Source organism: Haliaeetus leucocephalus, unplaced genomic scaffold (assembly GCF_000737465.1).
Source record: "Haliaeetus leucocephalus isolate CR32 unplaced genomic scaffold, Haliaeetus_leucocephalus-4.0 Scaffold279, whole genome shotgun sequence".
Classification (NCBI taxonomy): domain Eukaryota; kingdom Metazoa; phylum Chordata; class Aves; order Accipitriformes; family Accipitridae; genus Haliaeetus; species Haliaeetus leucocephalus.
The window spans coordinates 143952-160781 of NW_010972715.1; the positions used below are offsets into that span (position 1 = coordinate 143952).

Below are 16830 nucleotides of genomic sequence, written 5' to 3' on the forward strand. Positions count from 1 at the left end.
TTACTGTGCTGTCCAGTCCCCGAGAAACGCCAGCAGGGAGGTGACAACCCCCAGGACATGGTGTCTCGCCAGCCAGCTGTAGTCTGCTGCAATGAGCCGTGTTCTCCTGGAGCAGAGCTGGAAAACAGCACCTTGTGTGAACTTCTTGGCCCAAACACGAGTGCCGGGAACACGCCATTCATAATCCTCCAGCACTAGCGAACCCGTACTTTTCTCAGAATGATTTAACCCTGGAATTAGAAAGTGTGACAAATTCCCACTTCAGGTATGAAAGAATGCTCTTGCTTCTTCTCTCTGCAGTCCTGCCTGCAGCATCTTTCCCTCAGCTGGGACTGCAGGGCCGGCTCCGCTGTCCGGCTCTTAAGAGAGAAGGGCGAGGATGCTCCGTGCGATCCCTACCCCTCTCCTGCCATCTAGAGGCACCAACCCCGCAGATATTTGTGAAATCCCCTGGATGTGTCCCCGCAGCCCTCTGAGCCCGGGCTGTGGGTCAGCAGCACGGCCTGGGGGTCCAGCCCCGCTCGGGGGGTCCGCACAGCCCCGGAGGAGGCAGAGGGGTTCCCCTGGGCTGGGAGGGGGATTTTTGGTGGGGGTGGGGTGCCTGCTAGCCTCTCTTCACGAGGGTATCCCCCTTCCAGGAGCAAGTGGGAGTCCTCACCCTCCGTGTCCCGGCAGCAGATGTAGAGGCACGGCCAGCCCTGCCATCACAACGTCCCCATGCCCAGGGGACCAGGGTCGGGGGGGCTGTGGTACCCTGCCCACGAGCTGCACTGCTGCTTCCCACGGCAGCAATTGCCTCTGCTCCTTGCTCAACCTTTCACGCCAGCAGGAGTGCAGCAGTGCCGGCGGAATACCCAAAGGACCCCCTCGGCTTGCCCATTTTTGCAATCATTTTTGCAGAGTCCCGCCTTGGACAACAGAGATGGCCCTAATGTGTCAGATTTTCCCCAGGCAAGAGATCCCCCAAAACACTGTGAAACTCATCTGCTGAGCCAGAGAAGCCAGAGTTTATTCACTGGGGCTAGGGTCGTTGCAATGGGGAATACAGCCCGGGCACTGGGATGGAGCCCGGCTGAGCAGCGCTGTGCGGGGTCTCTGCTACGTGCCTCCACGCCTCCATCCTTCTGGCTGTCTGCAAGGCTCCACATCTCCATGTCTCCTTGCCAGCAGTGCCTTATAGAGTGGTCTCCACTGCGGTGTCCCTACGTATGTGGCTCTCCTCCTCGCTTGTTGCTTTCTCTTTGAACTCTTGGCTGAGGGTGACTTTTGCAGAGCTCTGGAACCAGCGCTGCCGGCAGCTCCCTACTGGGAAGTAAATGACCAGGTTGATGCTGCTGTTCAGCGATGCCAGCAGGTAAGACATCTGAAGTACAAATAGTCTTATACCAATACACCCAAGAAAAATCACCACGCTGAGTCTTCTCAACCCAAAGATGGACAGGAAGATCACACTGAGCAGGACAGCAACATAGAATTTCTCTGGGTGTCATCTCTGTGAGCCACATTGGAGTTTGATCAACAGGGACAGGTTGCAAAGGAATGGGAATAAAGAGAAAATGAGAAAATTCACAGTGCTTAAACCTTGTAATAGTTGCTGACAGTTTATATTCAAATAACAACTAATCCAAGCCAAAGAAATAAAAAGTCCAGTGAGAGCCCTGAGCACCCCACACGTGATACCCAACAAGTGCTTTGTGCAGTGACACCAGTACCAGACTGGGAACAAAAGAGACAGGCACCTCTCCATGCTCATTGCTGTCAGGAGATACATGCTGGCAAAATACTAAAACAGAAGCAGAACTATCAGGATATAATTAGTCAAAAGATATTGAAGTGAGAAAATACAATAGACTGTTGAAATAAGGTATAATATAAGTTTAACAAGAAGGAACATCCCCCCCTTCCTCTCTTCCTGCCATCCTCCAGCTTTGTCCGACCATGGGAAGGGCTTCTGGCTTTCGCTGTGTGATCCAAGACTTCCCCCTGCTCTCCCTGGGCGTACTTTGCCCCCACACAGATGTTTCTCCAAAATGTGTGGCAAAACCCAGAACATACTGCAAGGAACTTACCTATAGCCCCAAACCATAGGAGACAACTCCCACAGAGCTGAGGGCAAGCAAGATCTGCTCGGAGGCGAAGGAAGAGAGAGGAGCACCATGCCATAAGGGATGATGCTGGCTGGCTGGCTCATGTACGGAGTGGGAGGTGTGTGAAGGGCGTACTGTCCCAGACCAGGAAGCTTTGGGGACAGTTTTGCAGAGTAATGTGTTCTCCTGTTACTTCCCAGCAGCACCACTTCTGTGCATGGGGAAAGCTCCGTCTGTCAATACAGGAGGGTACATAAATCATCCCGGGGATGGAGGATGGCAGAGAGGTGAGAGATGAGCCAGGGACCCTCACCAGTGGGAAATCACTGATGTGCAGACGTGTAACAGCAAGAGGGCTTTGCTCAGTGCCTCTAATGACATGTAAACTGGTGCTCAAAAGCTTTTCCCAACTTTCTTCTTGGAGACATTGCCATCAGATGGAGGCTTTGTTTTAATGTGTCAAAGCATGGAACATAATACTTGTGAGAAATTTAATGCTACAAAGTCATAAAAGAAATCAATAAAGTGAAATGTTTTTCACAGTGGAGGTGAAGAAAGAAAAACACATGCTGTCATTGTAGGACAATGATGAGCTGATTTTTATAGCCCAAAAGGGGAATAAAGGGACTTAATCTCATGAAGCATGACTGAACAGCATAGCACATTAACTGCCCATGTAAGGCACTCTGATTCTCTCTTCCAGGGTCCTAAGGGCAACAGCAGCCCTAATTTGCCCTGACCTCATCCATTCATCCCCTGCCCATGGGACCAGGGGCTCCAGTTAGGGTCAGGCTTGAGCAACCAGGCTTTGCCCGAGCTGTGCAGGAGTTGCACTTGTCTGAAGACCTGTCTCCATCCCCTTCTCATGGATGGACCTTGAGCATATGATCTAGCCTTGTTTCAAGTCTATCTCTGACTCCAACTCCTGCAGCTTCAGGCTGGACCCACTGGAGAGATTGTGGACCTTGTTCATTACCATGCATTCACTGCATGAAATCAAGGGACATCCTTGGAGGACATCAGTCTTGGGGATGACAAGCATAGGCAATAAGTCCCAAGAAGAGGTATTCAAAAGATGGAAAACACATGAAAGAAGGAGAGAAAATAAGCAATGAAAATGCCAGTGCCTGTGATGCTAAAGGATGAGATTGTGCAACAGGAACCACTTGTAGATAAAAGCACGTTTGCAGCACTATGTACCCCACAAAATGTAATCTCAGCGAAGACACATGCATGTCAGGGATGTGATTAAAGGCAGCGGGCAAAGTCCTCGTGCTGTTCTGTATCTGAATACTGGTGATTTCTCACAGCAAGTTGAGACAAGGCAGTGCTCTGCCCCGTTGGCTGCTGATGAGGGGACTCTGTTGGCATCCCAGTGCAGGGAGTGGCTGTGTGATGAGGGCTGAGGGGGGCAGGAGCAGGGATGGGCATGACCAGGAGCAGTTCTGCACCTGAAGAATGATGGGGAGAAGGAGCATTAAGACCACAGGACTGTAAGAGACTTCCAAGAGTTTTCTGCTGGTTCATCCCCATTGTTGCTGGTCCCTGGCTCATCTCACTCATTCTCATCTTTCTGCCTTCCTCCTGCCCTGCCAAATCTCTTCCCCACCATCCCCTTTGTGACGCAGGCTGTAAGGATAGCGAAGGAACAGAAGAGAGCTAGGGGAAGTCTTCCACCACCAGCTTCGCACAGCAACACCCAGGAGACTCCGGCATGGTGAGCTGAAGCTGGAGGACGGGGGTGTAGGGAGCCCGACCAGAAGACCGTTATACATCAGGGAGTTGGTGATCCACAAAACACTCAACCTGAGTAGTCCCAGGCCTGTGCTATGCCATGCCGTGCTGTGCCGTGCATCTCCCTTGGCCATGGGCTACACCTGGTCGGTCGACGGTAAAAGAGGAACCTGCAGGCAGCTCCCACTGGGTGCTGGTGATTACCCCACCTGCATGTCCTTGCCTTTATCTAAGGCTGCTACAATGGTTCTCATGTGAACATCTTTTTTTTGTTTGATAGTAGAATGCGTTGTTTTCTTTTTTAAGAAAATCCTGTGATAGCTCAAATGACCATAATGGGGTAACCTTTCCATGGACAGGATCTGCCCTGATCAGAGGTCTGTTTGATGCTGCAAGACCTGGGGTGCCCAGCACCTGAAGGGACATAAGATTATCTGTGCTATCCTCTCCTTCTTCATAGTTTTAGATCTAGTAAATGGCATTTAAAATGATACTTTACAGAGTCCGAGTGCCTTTTTAATGGGATCATAACAGATCAGCACCTCCTGGTGAAAGACCGGGGGGAGGAGAGAAAGGGGGTGATGTGGCCAGCTCCTGCTGATGAGATTGCCGATCATGGGACATGTGAGGGGAAGCTGTCACCAATGCGATGAGATTGTGAGGAGAGACTCCTGACCACTAGATGTGATCTCTGGGCAAAGGTCTGCTCCTCAGGAATAAGGCAGGAGGCCAAAGCAGAGTGGGTGGCCCCAGCAGCCATCACCAGCCCCTTTTCCCGGCAAGCCTGGCCCCGCAGATGCCCCGTGTGCTGGGGTTCCTGTGGCAGCACTGTTCCCAGGAGCACCAGGAGGTAGGAGACCAGGGATGGGCGTGTGGGAGATGCTTCCTGGCCAGGGACAGGGCAGGAGGGGTGGGAACCTGTCCTGGGCATGGCAGGGGATGGGGTCCTTCCTGGTGCAGCCTGGGGCTGGCGTGGGGCTGTGGGGAAAGATGGTGAGCACTGGGAATGCTGATGCCCGTCATTTCCTTCTGATTCCTTGTCTCTCCTAGGAGGTGGTGGGAGAGGGAGAAGGCAGTCATCCGGAGTAGGGTCATTAGCAGTGGTGGAGACCAACACAACAAACCTCTCTCTGTTCAATTATTCCTTGAATGGTGGAGCGCATGGGAGAGACAGCCAGTCTTGTGAGTCACAGACTTTTATGGTTGACTTTTTCACACTGGTTTGGTGGGGTGTTTGGCTCTGTGGGCTGCTGGGAAATGTGGTGGTTGTGCAGTTCCTGGGCTTCCACATGAAGAAGAGCCCCTTTACTGTCTACATCCTGAACCTGGCCATCGCTGACTTCTCTCTGATCCTTTTTTTTGTTTACCATTTGCATTACATGGTGCAGGGTTTTTTTTTGTTTGAACTTCCCAGATGTGATCTTCACTGCAGTTTACCTCCTGTTTCTCTTCTGTTACCTTAGCAGCACATATCTCCTGACAGCAATCAGTGAGGAGCGATGTCTCTCTGTCCTCTTCCCAACCTGGTACCGATGCCACCACCACAACCACTTGTCAGGCATCGTGTGTGGGGTGCTCTGGGCTTTGCCTGGCATTTTCATTTGCTTAACATCTATTTGCTGTAATTTTTACCTAATGTCTGTCTGGGGCAACATATGCAGTGGTGCAGATCTTCAGAGTTCCCTCATATTCTCCACCCTGCCACTGCCGTCAGACTCGATCCTATTCATCAAACTCTGGTGTTGCTTACTAAGGCATCCCCCAGGGAGGCTGCCCATCATGCTTCTCACCAGCCTCTTCATCTGTTGAGCAAGTTTAGGAAGGCTTATTCATTGAACATGATGAACTTAGGATAAAAGTTCATCGTCCTTGCTAGCAGCTGCAAAAAGGAGCATTAACCCATTAATTTGCTTCCTGATGGGGACCTACTGGCAGTGATGGTCCCAGGGCTGGGTGAAAGCTGCTCTCACCAAGTGCTCGAAGAGAAAACAGTGTGCAAGGAGGGGAGGGGGGGGAGGCTGGAGCTGCTCCCGTGCGGCAGAGCGGAGGGGCAAGTGGCTGGGCTGGTGACGTTCCTCCTCTGGCTGGGACAGCCACTGAGGGAGAACGCTCAGGTCTCCTCGAGGCTGGTGCCTCTCCTCATTCCTGGTATGAGGCGACACGGTGCAAGGGGCACAGGCCAGGTAGAGCAGGGGAGGAGAAGTGACCCCGGTTGTTGGCCAGGTCTGGACCCTACGTGCCAGCTTCTCCCTTGCTTTGACTTGAGGCCAAGCCTGGAGGGCTTCTGTGCAATGTGGCCGCCCATGGGAGGCTGCTCCCAGCAGAGATGGGGTTTGTTGCAGCTACCTCAGGGTCATAGAGACATCCAGTGGTGTGAATGCCATGTGCTGGTGTGACTGGGGAGAGCTCAGGCAGGGGAACGTGGGGGGGTCAGCAGGGGCTGAAGATGCTGAGCCCCCCAGGCAGCTCAGGGGGAAAGAGGGCCCCCATGCCCTGGATCCAGCCTAATAAACTCTTGCTCCCTTTGGTCAGTGAATGAGTCTTTGTGATCTTTTGGGGGATCTAAAACTGCTTTTTTGAAGGTAGGTCTAAGTCAGAGAAAGAAGGGAACATGTTCTGACCAGAACATTCAAAGAAATAACAGGGGGTCATAGCCTCTCTTTTTTTGTTTTTCTTTTTACAGAGCAGCACTTTCACTGAAGCCATTTCATGTTAGTTAACAAGGTCTGGAGGACATTTGATGATTGATTACAATATTGTTTTAGCAGAGATTTCACTAGATAGCATGATGCCTCTCCACTGTCTTCTCCCCTTACCTGGTTATCCTCTCAGCTCCACTGATTGTGTTTAGGGGATCTCTGTGTTTACAGTGGGGTCACCTGGCACATCTGTGATTCCTGCATTGCAGGAATCCCTCCCACCCCAAACACTTTACATTTATTTTATTTCTAAGTTTTCTTAACCAATAAAAAAGTAAATCACCCTAACAATAGAAGTATTGCTGTTTTCTTATGATAGTCTTGACACATAACTGAGGGAGGACTGGTAGGTATAGGTAGCATCTCTGGACCTTGCTGAAGTTCATTTTCACATAAATGCAGCTCCCATGAAAGCTTTACTCTTTCATGGGCCAGAAGCAGCCTCAAGAAGCTGTGAACAGCAGCCAAAGTGTTTATACGAGTGTAACTGTTTAATGTGAATGGCACGGGAGGAGTGCCTAAGCCCTGGAGCTTGCTAAGCACAGGGTAGACAAGTGTTGGTATGGTAAAGATGGCACATGAACACCGACCTTGGGATGCCGGCACGGCTAGAGGTACAGGTGGAATTGCGGAACAGAGATAGTATGAAGTGTTTGCATGACAAAGGATTTGCTTAGACAGGACAGATGAAGAAGAATATCCCCAGAGTGCTAAATTCCCATGTGTAGCTGGGTGAGTCACACGGGGGCTGGTCCTGGAATTATTGGAGGAAATGTTATTCACCTGCCAAACAGCAAGCACAGTTATGAAATACCAGACTAACAGCTGGAATTAGCTGTTCTAAAATAAACTTGGCTTTTTTGTCCTTTTCCAGCCCATATTGACTTGAAGGTTCTTCCTGTGTCTTAAATAAAAAATTATTTATCTGGTCCAGTCCCCATTTTCGGTCTTCATTTTCCCCTTTGTTTGTTTTCACTATGATTTGCCTTATACTTAGTGCTGTCTTTGACAGTAATTCGAGTACTATTTCCTCTACCACACATTGTGCAATGAGTATTCTTGGTTCTTCTCAGATCCCTCCTTTTTGTTAGGAACTTCCCATAAAATGGGTGATGCATGATATTGCTGCTCTAATGCAAAGCACAGCTGTGATTGAAACATCCTAAGGAAGCTCTGCAATAGGCATAATGGACTGAGATAAGATGTATTTAAGATGGAGAAAATCATATTACCAAATATCCATGTGATTCATCAATTAAGAACAGAGAACAGTAAAACCAAAACAATTAAGTTGGTGCTAATATTCATATAATTACCAGGACAGAAACAATCTATATAAAATAGAAATATCTGTAAGCAAAAAAGGATGTTTTCTATACTGCTTATCTTCTGAAGTTTCTTTCCATTAGTCATTTCCTCTACTCAGAGAAGATTAGAAGTCATGAGCATCACTGAATGCCCTAAAACTTGGTCTGTGTTCAGAAGAAATTGGACTTCATGAGCTCATTCCTCCTTTGGTTTGAGGTGATGTCAAGACAGCCTCTTTGTGAAAGGTCCCAAGAGATCCCAAGGGGACAAATTCCACCCATGGTGCAGCTGGGAAATATTAGACTTCCAAGTGACTGGTTGTAAATCAGAAAACATTCACATGGAAATTGTGGGGAAAATAGCCAGCAAAAGCCACTGAGGTTGTGGAACTGAGCTGCCCCATGGCAGACTCGCTGCAGTATGGGGTTCAGGCCCAGGCGCTGAGAGGAAGGATTTTATTTTTTAATAACTAATAACATGCCTTAGCTTATTGTTTTTACAGAGCTGGTTCCCACCCATTCTGTTTCTGTGTCTTTCACTAGAAGCCCCCTTGGTCATGGTCTCACTCCCTGTTTTTCCCCCACACACAGGGATGCGGCAGCTCCAGGCTGGGACCTGGACAGGGACAGACATTACCAGGAAAGTACAGACCTGGGCATACGGGAGTTCCTATTCCTTTTGCCTCTTAAAGGATGTGAGAGAAAGGGGAGAAATGGGGAGAGAAACACCAGTGAGGAAAGCTTTGTAATGAGTCCTTTCCTCTGACAGAGACAGGTTTGAGGTACAGGGATTGATGTATTACGGCCGACCCTCAGAACACAACAGAAGTCCTCAGTTCTTTTTAAAACTGATGGAGAAAGGTGTCCCTAGTTCCCCTTTGCACAGGAGATCCCTTACCAATTACCGTCTTGGGCAAAAACAGACCTGACCTAGGGAAAATTAATTTATAGGCAATTAAAATAGATTTAGGTAGTGAGAGACAATTAAAACACAACAACACCACCCCCACACCCCCCCTCAGCTTCCCTCCTTCCCTCCAGACTCCTCTGCCCCCAAAGCAGCACAGAGGTGCTCCGGGGGGGCGTTACAGTCCGAAATTCCCTGCTCCTTCCCTCCCCAACTCTTCCCCCACTCCGGCATTGGGTTCTCCTCAGATCAGCCAGATCCCTGTATGTTCCCTCCCTGTTCATGGCCAAGAACCCGGTTAGGCTGGGTCCCTGTTGTTAGGTACCATTGCCATTTTTTCTGTTTGGGCTGATTTCCACCCTCCCATTCGTCTTTTCTTTGTCACCTTTGAAAGGATGAGAGGTTGGTTTGCACCTCCGTGCACCTGCTTCCTCTTGCTGGTTAGTGCAGCCAGCTGCATCTTGTTTCAAAACTGTGAAATCAAGAGTGCTACAAAGGTACGTGCGACAGCAGTCGCTCATCAGCCCTGAAGGGAATTGGCATTTTTGTACCAATAATTCTCCTCTTTGGTCCAGTGATGAGTCCACCAACCCAAGAGCCTATTGTCTAACGTTGTGTGGAGCAATGTGTTTTAACAATGAAGATACGCATAAGTCTGTCTTCATATTAGATTTCCTAATTTGTTTATTTTTGCTCCTGATTTTTCTCCATCTTCCCCTCCTCATTAGCATCTAAAACATACACAGAGCAGTATCAGCTAGGAGACGTCTATATTCTTATCACCACCTTCCTCCCTGATGTTCTCCACTGCACATGTATCAAACCCATCAAATTTTTAGCTGGTCATCACATGTTGCACCCAGAGGTTTTCCTTCTGCAAACAGCAGCAGCATTTTTTTTTTATCTACTACCCTGTAAGGAATAACCCCAAAGGGTCAAGGGTTTTATTGGGCTACAGAGAGCCTCTGAAGAGCAAAACAAGGATGGAAGGTAGCTTCTGCAGAGAGTCGGTGGAGGTGTCACCTCACTGAATAGTGTCATCAGGTTGAGCTCAGAGGAGCTGATCTCAGAATGTATTTAACCTCAAGTTTGCTAAGTTTAGTTGGTTTGATATAATGAAAAATCACCTCTCCCTACCATGACTGTTTCACTTCTGTCCTTAGCACATCTTCTTGACAAAGGTATGTTTTCTGTTTGGATGCCATAAAATTTTCTGCCTTTATTTCTAAACCTTCCAAATTCCCATCCAGTTCACTGCCAGGGCAGATGTAGGGGCACTTTACTAACCTGAATAGAAAAAGCAGAATAATAGCATCTGTACTTTGAAGTTTGGGGTAATTTTGATATCTTAAATAGTATTAGCATTTTAATTCTAGTGTCAGATGACATCTGTTCTCTTAGCGAAAAAACAAGGTGAATGGCATATGGAGGATTAAGTCTGACATGGCAGATGCTGTGTAGAGTGTCCAAGAGCCCATGCCCATACCTTGGCCCAGCGCTTTCTTTGGCTTAATTCCTTGAATTAATTGCACTTGAATTTCTGCAACCAGTCAGCTTTACTGTGCAGTGTGTGTCTTCCTCAGCTGCTTCTGAAGCTCTTCTGCACCACCATCTCCCCTGGAAGTTCATCCCTTCGTTCATTCCCCCCCCGCCCCGCAAAAATCTACCCCACGCCTTTGTGTCCCTCCCATTGTTTTAAGAGAAGCCTTTCAGTTTGTGGCCAGGGTGGTTTGGGCAGGCTCCTTCTGGTGGAGCCCTGGGGACAGAGTATCCAGGCAGACACCTGAGGAGGAGAACATGAGCAGAGAAGCAGAGCTCCCACAGAGCTCTCCTGGCCTCCAACACATCGTGGGCATGCTTGCTTCCACGTTTCTTTTTGGACAACTGATTTCTGTTGGGGTATTTTTTGTTTGTTTTTTTTTTTTAAAGCATAAATGTTAAGGGGTGAAGGGAGATTGCTTTTATGCTTTATTGCCAAAAATAACTCATTTTGAAATTAGTTTTGAGGAGGCATTTTTGACCATATGTAAGCTATGCAATGGCTTTAGAAGTGAGAAAGTTGATGGAAAAGGAGCTGAAATGTCAGATCTAGAGTGACAGCTGAGAGCAAAAAGCAAACAAACGCTGGGCAGAACCATTTTAAAATGCTGTTTATTAAACTTGGCAGCCAAAGAGAGTGACAGTAAGTGAAGTAAGCTAGCCACAAAGACAGTTCGCACACTTTGCCGTGGAGCAGTCTAAATAAAAGTGCATTGGAATTTGGGGTTAACCTATGGGGCTGGCAACATGGCTTGGTATAGCCTTAAATTAGACTTATATATGCACTTTTGCCCCCAGCCCGGGGATCAAGGGTCCATTGGTTCAAAGGAATCTTTATGTTCTTCCTCTCTTTTTCCTTCTCTCTCCATTTCAAAAGGTGATCAGGCAAAAAAGGGGAGAAATTTAGGAGGACACAGTTTTCGTGTTACGGCTTTCCCGTTCCTCTTTGTCATCTGCTGAATCTTCAAAGGCCCTCTGGAATGCCAGCCTGAGGGTGAACTTGATTCTCCGCTCCCTGTAGCTCCCCACGAGGAAGTAGATGACGGGGTTGAGGCTGCTGTTCACGCAGGACAGCACAAAGCCGATCTCCGGGGAGTAGAGGAACTTGTAACCCAAGAAGTCAAAGAAGATCAGGACGCCCAGAGGCACGGCGAAAATGAGGAAGAAGAGGATGGTGAGCATGATGACGGTGAAGAGCCTGCCCGTCTGGAGCTTTTGGGAGCTGCACTTGACTCTAAGGAAGAGGGTCAGGCTGAAGAGCAGCATGAGGGGCGTGCAGAAGACGAAGTCCAAGGCTCCGATGGCGATGAGCAGGAGCCGGCAGCTCCCGTCGGAGCGGCGAACGGTACACAAAACGTAGCCGAGCGTGTTCAGCAGCAGGGAGAGAGCCCAGAGCAAGCCGGAGATGGTGCCGGACAAGTGCTTGGGGCGGTGGGTTCGGCACCAGATTGGACAGAGGACGGAGAGGCACCTCTCGATGCTGATAGCGGTCAGGAGATACAAGCCGGTCCCGTACATGAAAAGATCCAGGAAGAGGAAGGGCCCGAACTGCACCCCCACGTTGAACTGCATCAGGTACTGAACCGTCTCAACGGCGATGCAGAGGAGGTAGCCAAAGTCGGCAGCGGCCAGGTTGACGATGTAGACAGTGAAGTGGTTCCTCCGGATGCGAAAGCCGAGGTACCACAGGACTATGCCGTTTCCCACCATCCCGCAGACGGCGCTGATGAGGCAGAAGCTCTCCATGAACTTGAGGACAGCGTACGATGCCTCTGTCTTTTCCACCGCCACGCTCTGATTAGTCCCATGAGCCTGGCTTGCATTACTTTGGGGAAGGAGTGTTGTGAGCTCCTCAGTCATGAGGAAAGACCCCAAATCAAATACTTCTCTCCTTTTTGTTTCTCTTGGGATCAGAGAAGAGACAGAGGGCATTCAGTGACTGACACGTTGCTTTTATCCTTACAGCTTTATGGCTTGGGACAGATAGCTTTCAAGGGGCATGCATGGTTACTATCTATGTAGGTAACAGCTAGCAAGATGCAAAATGTTGAGGATGGGCAAAATCATGCAGGAATTTGGAGAGGTCGAGATCAGCTAAGTGTGGCATCCATGCAGAAGAAGAAAGAATGAGACTGTTCAACAGAGTAAAGGAAAAGAAGCAGAAGGAAACATCACTACTTACAGACAGAGCAGTAGGAGATGGGGAAGGTGTGACTATGTAGTGACTCTGTGTGCGTGTATGCCTGTGAGAGAGGACCAGGGAACGGCACAGCCGAGACAAAGAATGCTGCAAAACGTGTGGATAGTGAGGCATTTCTGAACCCATTCCTCAAATGCTTACCTTCTGCCCTGTGCAGCTGAACTGAGGTCTCAAAGTGTCTTTTTCTTGGTTTCTAATTTATCCCATTGGATCTTCCAGGAAACACTTTCTGTGGAAAAGACAGGGAAGATGTTTCAGTCTGCAGATTCAGTTTTTGTCTTCTGTGATGTAATGAAGCAGGTGCTGTCAGAAAGGAGCATTTTCACTGTGCAGAGCGGGAGGATGGGATGAAGTCAGCAGCAGATGAGAATGGGCTTCTTTTATGTTGTGAGGCAATTTCACATTTCTGCTCCACTTCTCTGGTTGCTCCTACAGTACGTGGGGACAAAATTACCTGCCAGGGATTCCATTGCCTGCGATGCTCTGGGATATTGCTTGCATCTGTGAAAGGCTCTTTGTGCATTTGTACTGGGGCCAAATGCTGTTATGCTAGGGATGCATAAATGAGCGGTTAGTAGAGACTGTGGGAATTTCTCAGAGGAATGGTATTGTATTTTGTTTTGCCTTTCTTGGAAAATCAGGCTTGGTTTAGAGTGGAATAGTCTGAGGGACAGTATCCCTTTTCCCAATGTTTCCTTCAAAATTCACTTCCTGTGCAATGCCTTACCCCAAATCCTGCCAAGACGCCAAGAAGAAAAATGGCTTGTCCAATGTGCCTGGGGTGAGGGAGAGAGATCAGACGATGAGGTCTTCAGCCCCTAAGTGCTAGCCATTGGGAATCCTTTCTGGACATGACCAGCCCTCACTTTCCAGCCCAGAATGCTTCTGAGCCTTTCTTTCACAGTATGCGTAAAAAGGTGCCTATTTCTTTCTCCTGCTGATAGCTGGAGCCTGTCCAAACTGCACAGGGCTGTTGCAGCTCCTTGCTGACTCATGGCTCACCTCTGACCCCAGAGAAATAAAGTATTTTAAAAGGCTGAGCTGAAGGGGACTTTAGAAAGATAGTAAACACAGCAGTTTATTCATAGCAATTAACGGAAATACTGCACACAGGAAATAAACTTGCTGTGTGTCACTTACAGAACGGACGGGGAGGAAAGGAGTTTTAACAATGTGGTTGTATAAGTTTTGAAATGGGCACGTGTTGGCTCCAGGGGGACAAATGTCCCTCAGCCTTCGGGTGTCACGCTGTGAAGAAGCAAGGGTCTTTCTCCACCTCTGCAGTCGGGAGTTGCCTTTGAGCAGACCTGATCCAAATTTGGTGATGCGATTACCTGACTTTGTCACCTCTCTTAGTTCAAATTAAACAGAGCTTAGGATCAGACTAAGTCCTTTATCTGCAGCTTCTTGCCTATGGACACTTGCTTTGACCTGCTGTCTTTTTCTGGCCTGGGTATGAATGGGTGACTGGTTTTGGCGGTTAAGCTTTTAAAGCATACAACCTGTAGAGCCTAACGTGGGGTTTCTACAACGCATCTCAGGTCTCCCCAGCAAGTCCTGCCAAAGCCTGTTTGCGCGGTTGTACCTCCTCTGCTCTTCTTTGTGCCCGATCCCAAGTTGCTCTGTGGGTTGTAAGACACCACTTGGCTGTGAGTTGATGCAACATCTAAATAGTGAAAAAAAAAAAAAGCTGTCTAGAGGCGCTTGCCCCTCCTTCTGCCTCCAATTAGCTGACCCTGGCTCTCCTCTTCCAAAAAGGACGTAGTCTTCTCTCTCTTACTACCTGCTGCCCGTTCATTCCTGTGGCACGAAGCCACATCTCCGTGAAAGGTGGAGAAGGAGGAATTTGGCAGCTGATGCTGGGGAGGGCTGCGAGGGGAAGGCTGCTCCTTTGAGGTGTGTCTCAGGTAGGCTGGGGTGAGGGAGAGAAGTGGGCTGGTTGTTGTAGGAGCTCTTGGAATGGAGAATGGGGTAGTTGCTTGAAGGGGAGGCTGGGGATAACTACCGGGGCACAGAGGCGTGGGAAAAGGAACAAAATCAAGGCACCGGAGAGTCCTTCACTCTCCTGCATGTGGTGAGAACCGGACTGTTCTGAAGCGTCCACATGTCCATACACATCCCTTCATCCAGGCTTTAACTGCACCACAGAAACACCAACAGTAATGTGTGTGCCTTCTGCTGAAATCAATGAGAAAATCAAGATTATTTCAGACTCTGGTGTCTAGGGACTCCTCAGAGGAGTGGAGTTCAGTTTGCTGCCCTTGGGGAAGAGGTGACACCATCCCTTGCAGGCACCGCGTGCCGCTGGCACGTGGACCACGTTGAGGAGCACACTCAACACTTACGGCCTGGGCTGCCTGTCTCCTTTCAGCTGTCCCCAGGGAAGCAGAAATGTGGGCTTTTGTCAGGGTGCTGGTGGCCCCCCAGGAACGTACCCTGCTCACGCGTGACCGCTGATCTTCTGGATGCCCTGGCATCCTCCCAGAGAGATACTGAGCAATTCAGAGGACAAACTTAGTTCAGATGCTGCGGTCATTCTCCCTGGCAGGCTGGGCTGACTACCTTGGTGTTAGTTCAGGGTGGAAAAGCCTGCGACTTGCAGATCCTATCTCTGACTTCTTTTGGACCACGGGAGATACACTGCAAATATCTGGCAGATGCCGCCCCTGAGAATCCTTGTCTTTTACCATGGATGACTGAGAGTGTCTGAGATGGTAGTTTGTATGCAGGCATCACCTTTTAAATGTCCAAAGTTGGATGTAAAGTGTTCACATTAATGTGATGTGTAAAATGTGTTCACATTAAATGCTGCATGTCTTCATGATGGGTACGTTTAAGGACAAGCTGTCAGGATGGAAAGTTTGTCACAGTTTATATTCTGTATGTTTTTATCAGTTGATGGCTTCTTCCGAGCACAATAATGTTTTTAAATACAATTTGTTTTCCTTTTAAAAAAAGGCTTTTGATATTTTTAATAACAACGGAAATGTTTCAGTTCTCCCAGTGATAAAATCATTACAAATATTAAAAAGAAAACATTTTTAACATGTTTTCTGATAAACGGATACTCTCTTGCCCTCAGCAGTAGAAGTTAGATGAAAAAAAACTTACTAAAATTAATTAATGACATAGACCTAATCTGAATCAACTATATGTGCATTGCAGAACAATAGCATTAAAAATTAAAGAATAGTAGAAATGGAACTCAAATTTCAGCTTTCAGAAACTGTAAACAGGAAGCAAAAAGCAACTACAGACATTAGGGTAAACCACTATTTTTTTAAGTGGTGCTTTTCAAAATTAATAAGAAGACAAATGAACAGAAAAAAGGTAATTGACAATAGAAGAATGCATCTTGCCTTTAGGAAAATATTTGCAGATGAAGGCATGAAGAGGAAATCCATAAGGTTTCTCAAAGAAAATTACCTGTGTTGCCTTCTTCTATCAATTTAGGTTAAAAGAGCAAATGTTATGTAGTCTGGTAGTACAACACTTCAAATAATCACATCTTGCATCTCAAGGGCTTGGGTTTAGAGAATAATTTGTTGCAAATTGTAGTATTTATTTACCTTTCTTCTGCTTCCTATTTTTTCCCTATCCTTGAATTTATTTCTATTGGTAGAGGAGATGTTAGAAGCCATAGGTTCTCATCTGTCCTTAAAGGAAGAAATAACAACCCAGTGCATGCTGTAGTTAGATGTAGATACTCTGTCCTGGGCTGGAGGAAGCTAAAATAATATGCGACTCCACCCCCGTATTTCTTTGAAACGCAAGAAAAGGGAGCATGCAACTCAGTGCATAAAGTTGTAAGGCAAGCTGGTAGGGGTTGGAGCCCTTTTCAACTACATCACAACTCTTTGGTATGGAAACCTCCCAAGGTAATAGAAGAAAGGAACTTCTAGGGCATGAATCACTTCACTATTTGAAATGCTTATGTTAGAAAGCAAAGAATCATGCACTCTGTGAGCTGCAAAAGGTTGCATGTGTTGCTGAGATACAGGTATTTAAAATCGAGTGAGATGGACAGACTTGTGCCTGAGAATTTATGAATTTGATATTGTTGTGCTTTGAAAGACAGAGATTTATTGAGTGAGCTGCAAATTCTGAGTGGGATTCTTTTGATAAAATGCAGACACCAAGACGTTTTACCTTATCATATTGAAATCATTTAATGGCCACTGAAAAGAAATAGGCACGTTCAGTGTGGTCCTAATACACGTCAGATAAATTCTGTGGTCCAGGTGCATATATGTTTTCACTGACCACAGATGGAGCTTAAAATAACTAGGTGATGAGTAGAGATCTACCATGAAAATACTGAAAGTCATGAGAGAAAAGCCTTCCCCAATACCTCAGA

At 47.7% G+C, this 16830-nt stretch overlaps 3 protein-coding genes across 3 annotated transcripts; 1 reads left to right on the forward strand and 2 right to left on the reverse strand.

The window, feature by feature from the left end:
• LOC104833306 (mas-related G-protein coupled receptor member X1-like) lies at nt 1–3060 on the reverse strand. The gene is given in 5 exon segments (XM_010569892.1): nt 1–230; nt 1207–1363; nt 1496–1581; nt 1681–1800; nt 2982–3060. Coding segments are annotated over 5 exon segments (672 nt in total).
• Nucleotides 3061–3953: 893 nt separating this feature from the next.
• Nucleotides 3954–5630, forward strand: LOC104833307 (mas-related G-protein coupled receptor member D-like). The gene is made up of 3 exons (XM_010569893.1): nt 3954–3978; nt 4872–5205; nt 5285–5630. Exons 1-3 carry the CDS (start codon nt 3954–3956, stop codon nt 5628–5630), a joined length of 705 nt encoding a protein of 234 aa, XP_010568195.1.
• A 5546-nt stretch (nt 5631–11176) lies between these two features.
• LOC104833308 (proto-oncogene Mas-like) lies at nt 11177–12133 on the reverse strand. The gene has a single exon (XM_010569894.1). It carries the CDS (start codon nt 12131–12133, stop codon nt 11177–11179), a length of 957 nt encoding a protein of 318 aa, XP_010568196.1.
• Nucleotides 12134–16830: the final 4697 nt, after the last annotated feature.